Source organism: Parambassis ranga, chromosome 4 (genome assembly GCF_900634625.1).
Source record: "Parambassis ranga chromosome 4, fParRan2.1, whole genome shotgun sequence".
Lineage (NCBI taxonomy): Eukaryota > Metazoa > Chordata > Actinopteri > Ambassidae > Parambassis > Parambassis ranga.
Window position 1 is genome coordinate 15,732,328 of NC_041025.1, and position 2,986 is coordinate 15,735,313.

General features: G+C 45.0%; 1 protein-coding gene across 1 annotated transcript; it reads left to right on the forward strand.

The window, feature by feature from the left end:
• Window positions 1–287: 287 nt before the first annotated feature.
• Window positions 288–1,997, forward strand: her6 (hairy-related 6). Its single transcript, XM_028403842.1, has 4 exons — window positions 288–573; window positions 738–833; window positions 944–1,031; window positions 1,165–1,997. The coding sequence occupies exons 1-4, from the start codon at window positions 466–468 to the stop codon at window positions 1,704–1,706; spliced, it is 834 nt and encodes a 277-aa protein (XP_028259643.1). The 5' UTR covers window positions 288–465; the 3' UTR covers window positions 1,707–1,997.
• The last annotated feature ends 989 nt before the right edge of the window (window positions 1,998–2,986 follow it).

Here is a 2,986-nt window from a genome sequence, read left to right on the forward strand (position 1 = left end):
GCTCCGCTGTTAATATGTAAACGCTACGATGATTGAAGACTGAAGGCAGTTTCCCCGGCTGTGCCCTGAACCCGGGCCGCGCGCCATTGGCCGCCAGCTCTAGCGGCCAAACAACCAATGGGAGGGCGCCGACCACGAGCCGTCCTCCCTCGGGCCGCGTGTCCCTCGCCCTGATTGGTGGAAAGTTACTGTGGGAAAGAAAGTTTGGGAAGTTTCACACGAGCCGTTCGCGTGCAGTGCGAGATATAAATACAAGCCACACGCGGAGAGCCCAACAGAGAGACTGCATCCGCTCCTGGTAGCTGCTGCTGCTGCTGCTCATCGATCTAACGGATTTTAACTTGATACACGTCTCAGGATTTTTTGTTTGTTTGAGGGAGAAGGGACTCAACTCATTCATCTTCCTCCTTCTACGCCAGTGGAACGTAATTTGCCGTGTTTTTGTGGGATATTTCTTATTAAAAGATGCCTGCCGATATGATGGAAAAAACCTCCTCCTCTCCGGTTGCTGCAACCCCTGCAAGCATGAACACAACTCCCGATAAACCCAAGACAGCCTCTGAACACAGAAAGGTCAGTATTCAGTCTTTATTGGAAACATTTTACCGTCACTGTCATCATTTTTTTAAAAAAAGTGTTTCGTTACACTTTCATTGGTCAAACAAGTAAAAAAATCAAATTTTTAGCTTTTACGCATGCAACAACACGTTTTAACATTCTGTGTTTTTCATTTTTAGTCATCCAAGCCTATTATGGAAAAGAGGAGAAGAGCCAGGATCAACGAAAGCCTGGGACAGCTGAAAACTCTCATCCTGGATGCTCTCAAAAAAGATGTAAGTACTCAGTCATCATCTTGCTTATTCGTAGATCTCCAAGCTTTCCGTGTGAAACATTTAGAAAGTGAGCGCGTAATGCTAACCATGTGTGTTTTCCGTCCTCTCAGAGCTCCAGACACTCCAAGCTGGAGAAGGCGGACATCCTGGAGATGACGGTGAAACATCTCCGGAACCTCCAGAGGGCTCAGATGACCGGTAAGTCTCACATCCCGGACTAATCAGTTTGTACTTGTGCGCTAAAGATCAGAATCTGAGCTGATCTCAGACTTGTGAACAGATATACGCGCTGTGCACCTGACCTAATCACACCTCTCCGTTTGCTCTGCAGCTGCTCTGAACACAGACCCCACCGTTTTGGGAAAATATCGCGCCGGATTCAGTGAATGCATGAATGAAGTCACTCGGTTCCTCTCCACCTGCGAAGGTGTCAACACCGAGGTCAGAACGCGGCTCCTCGGACACTTGGCCAGCTGTATGACCCAGATCAACGCCATGAACTATCCCAGCCAGCATCAGCATCAACATCAGCTGCCCGCCGCCGCCGGTCCAACACATCCCCCTTTCAGCCAGTCCATGGTGCAGATCCCCAGCTCATCTCCGCAGGTCCTGCCCATGAACCCGGTGTCATGTAAAGGGGGCTCCTCGCCGGCCAGTTTACCTTCAGACGCCACCAAAGTGTACGGCGGTTTCCAGATCGTGCCTGCCACAGACGGACAGTTTGCCTTCCTCATACCCAATGCGGCTTTTGCGCCAAACGGCCCTGTCATTCCCGTTTACGCCAACAACGTTAGCACGCCGGTGCCTGTTCCGGCTGCAGTGTCCCCCGGAGCCCCGTCAGGCAACACAGATTCAGTGTGGCGGCCCTGGTGAGGAGAGTGGAGAAGGGCCACAAAACTTTTGAAATGACACTTAACTAGTTCTCTCTTTGTTCCATGTTAGAAAGTTGTTTTGAACCAGTTTTTTGTTGTAAAAATGGAAAGAGTATGCACTATATTTGTACAGCTAACAAGGGAGTAAAGTTCATATTGAAATGGGATTTGTATTGTGGAAGTCCGTTCACTGCATTTTTTTATATATATTTGAGTTGTATTTTTTACTGTGTGATGCCAAAGATATGTTCAATGCTCTTATGCTGTTCTTCGTTTTGGAAGACAAATAAATTTGTAAAAACATAAAAAAACATTCTTGAGTTGTTTGTAAAGAAAACAAAACCTGATCCACTTATTCACACAGACACACACGCTCGGTGTGTTGTATTCATTGAGTTTATTTGGTTCTTCGACAAGTCTCCGTGACATCGTTTCACGTGTGTAAAAGTAAAACGTTGTGAGTCTCCTATCAGCAAGTTTTCGTTCGGTCATCCAGATGTGTTGTGTGGAAAAGACTTCCACTCATGTTTTAAAATTGCATTTCGACTCTCAGGTCAAGGTAGTTTCAAACATTTAGCCTTTAAAATGAAAACATTACTGAGTGACAGACCGCTTTCTGACTTTATCACTGAATATGTGCAACACGAGTGTGCTAAGACTATTAATAGAGACATTTTGTAATGTCAGAGTGAAACACAAGTTACACTGGACCAGACTGTGTGTAAACTGTGGCCTAATTGTAATTATATTATCTAAAGTGAATAGAGCAGGAGACAGTGCTGCTGTAATTAATCAGGTGGAGGGGTGAGATTAGCTGTAGGCGGTGCTTTTTTCTCTGACAGACCAGCTGTTTGGCCTGTCCGTGTGGAAACATTGCAGCTTTACAGAGGGCACTTACGCCATCTAGCAGCGGAGGAGTATATTGCAATCTGATTAGCAGTGGCAGATCAATGGAGCAGAGCAGGAATGGCAGATGATGTGGAGTCGTTTTTCTTAAATGAAACTTTGTGTAGGATTATCTGGTTTAAGAGGTAGTTAAGGGAAAACGAAAATGGATTACTTTAACTTAATAAGTATAAGAAACTGAAGCTTTTTGTTTGGTCTTGAAGTTTCATTATAAGTGAATTGCCTGTTTTTTGTAATGAATGCTGTGATATGGTGCTAAATGCAGCTCCTTTTTCTACTCGAACTTTCTTTGGGTAAGATCTGTTAGATTAACAACAACATTGAACCATTTGAGGTGATCAAGCCTCTTAAAAATATCATCATTATGAGGATTTC

Bases quoted from the DNA above. Each gene is read 5' to 3' on its own strand.
- her6 (XM_028403842.1), top strand. From the start codon at position 466: ATGCCTGCCGATATGATGGAAAAAACCTCCTCCTCTCCGGTTGCTGCA. The intron at 834-943 runs GTAAGTACTCAG...CCGTCCTCTCAG, and splicing joins TGGATGCTCTCAAAAAAGAT to AGCTCCAGACACTCCAAGCT. The intron at 1,032-1,164 runs GTAAGTCTCACA...TTTGCTCTGCAG, and splicing joins CCAGAGGGCTCAGATGACCG to CTGCTCTGAACACAGACCCC.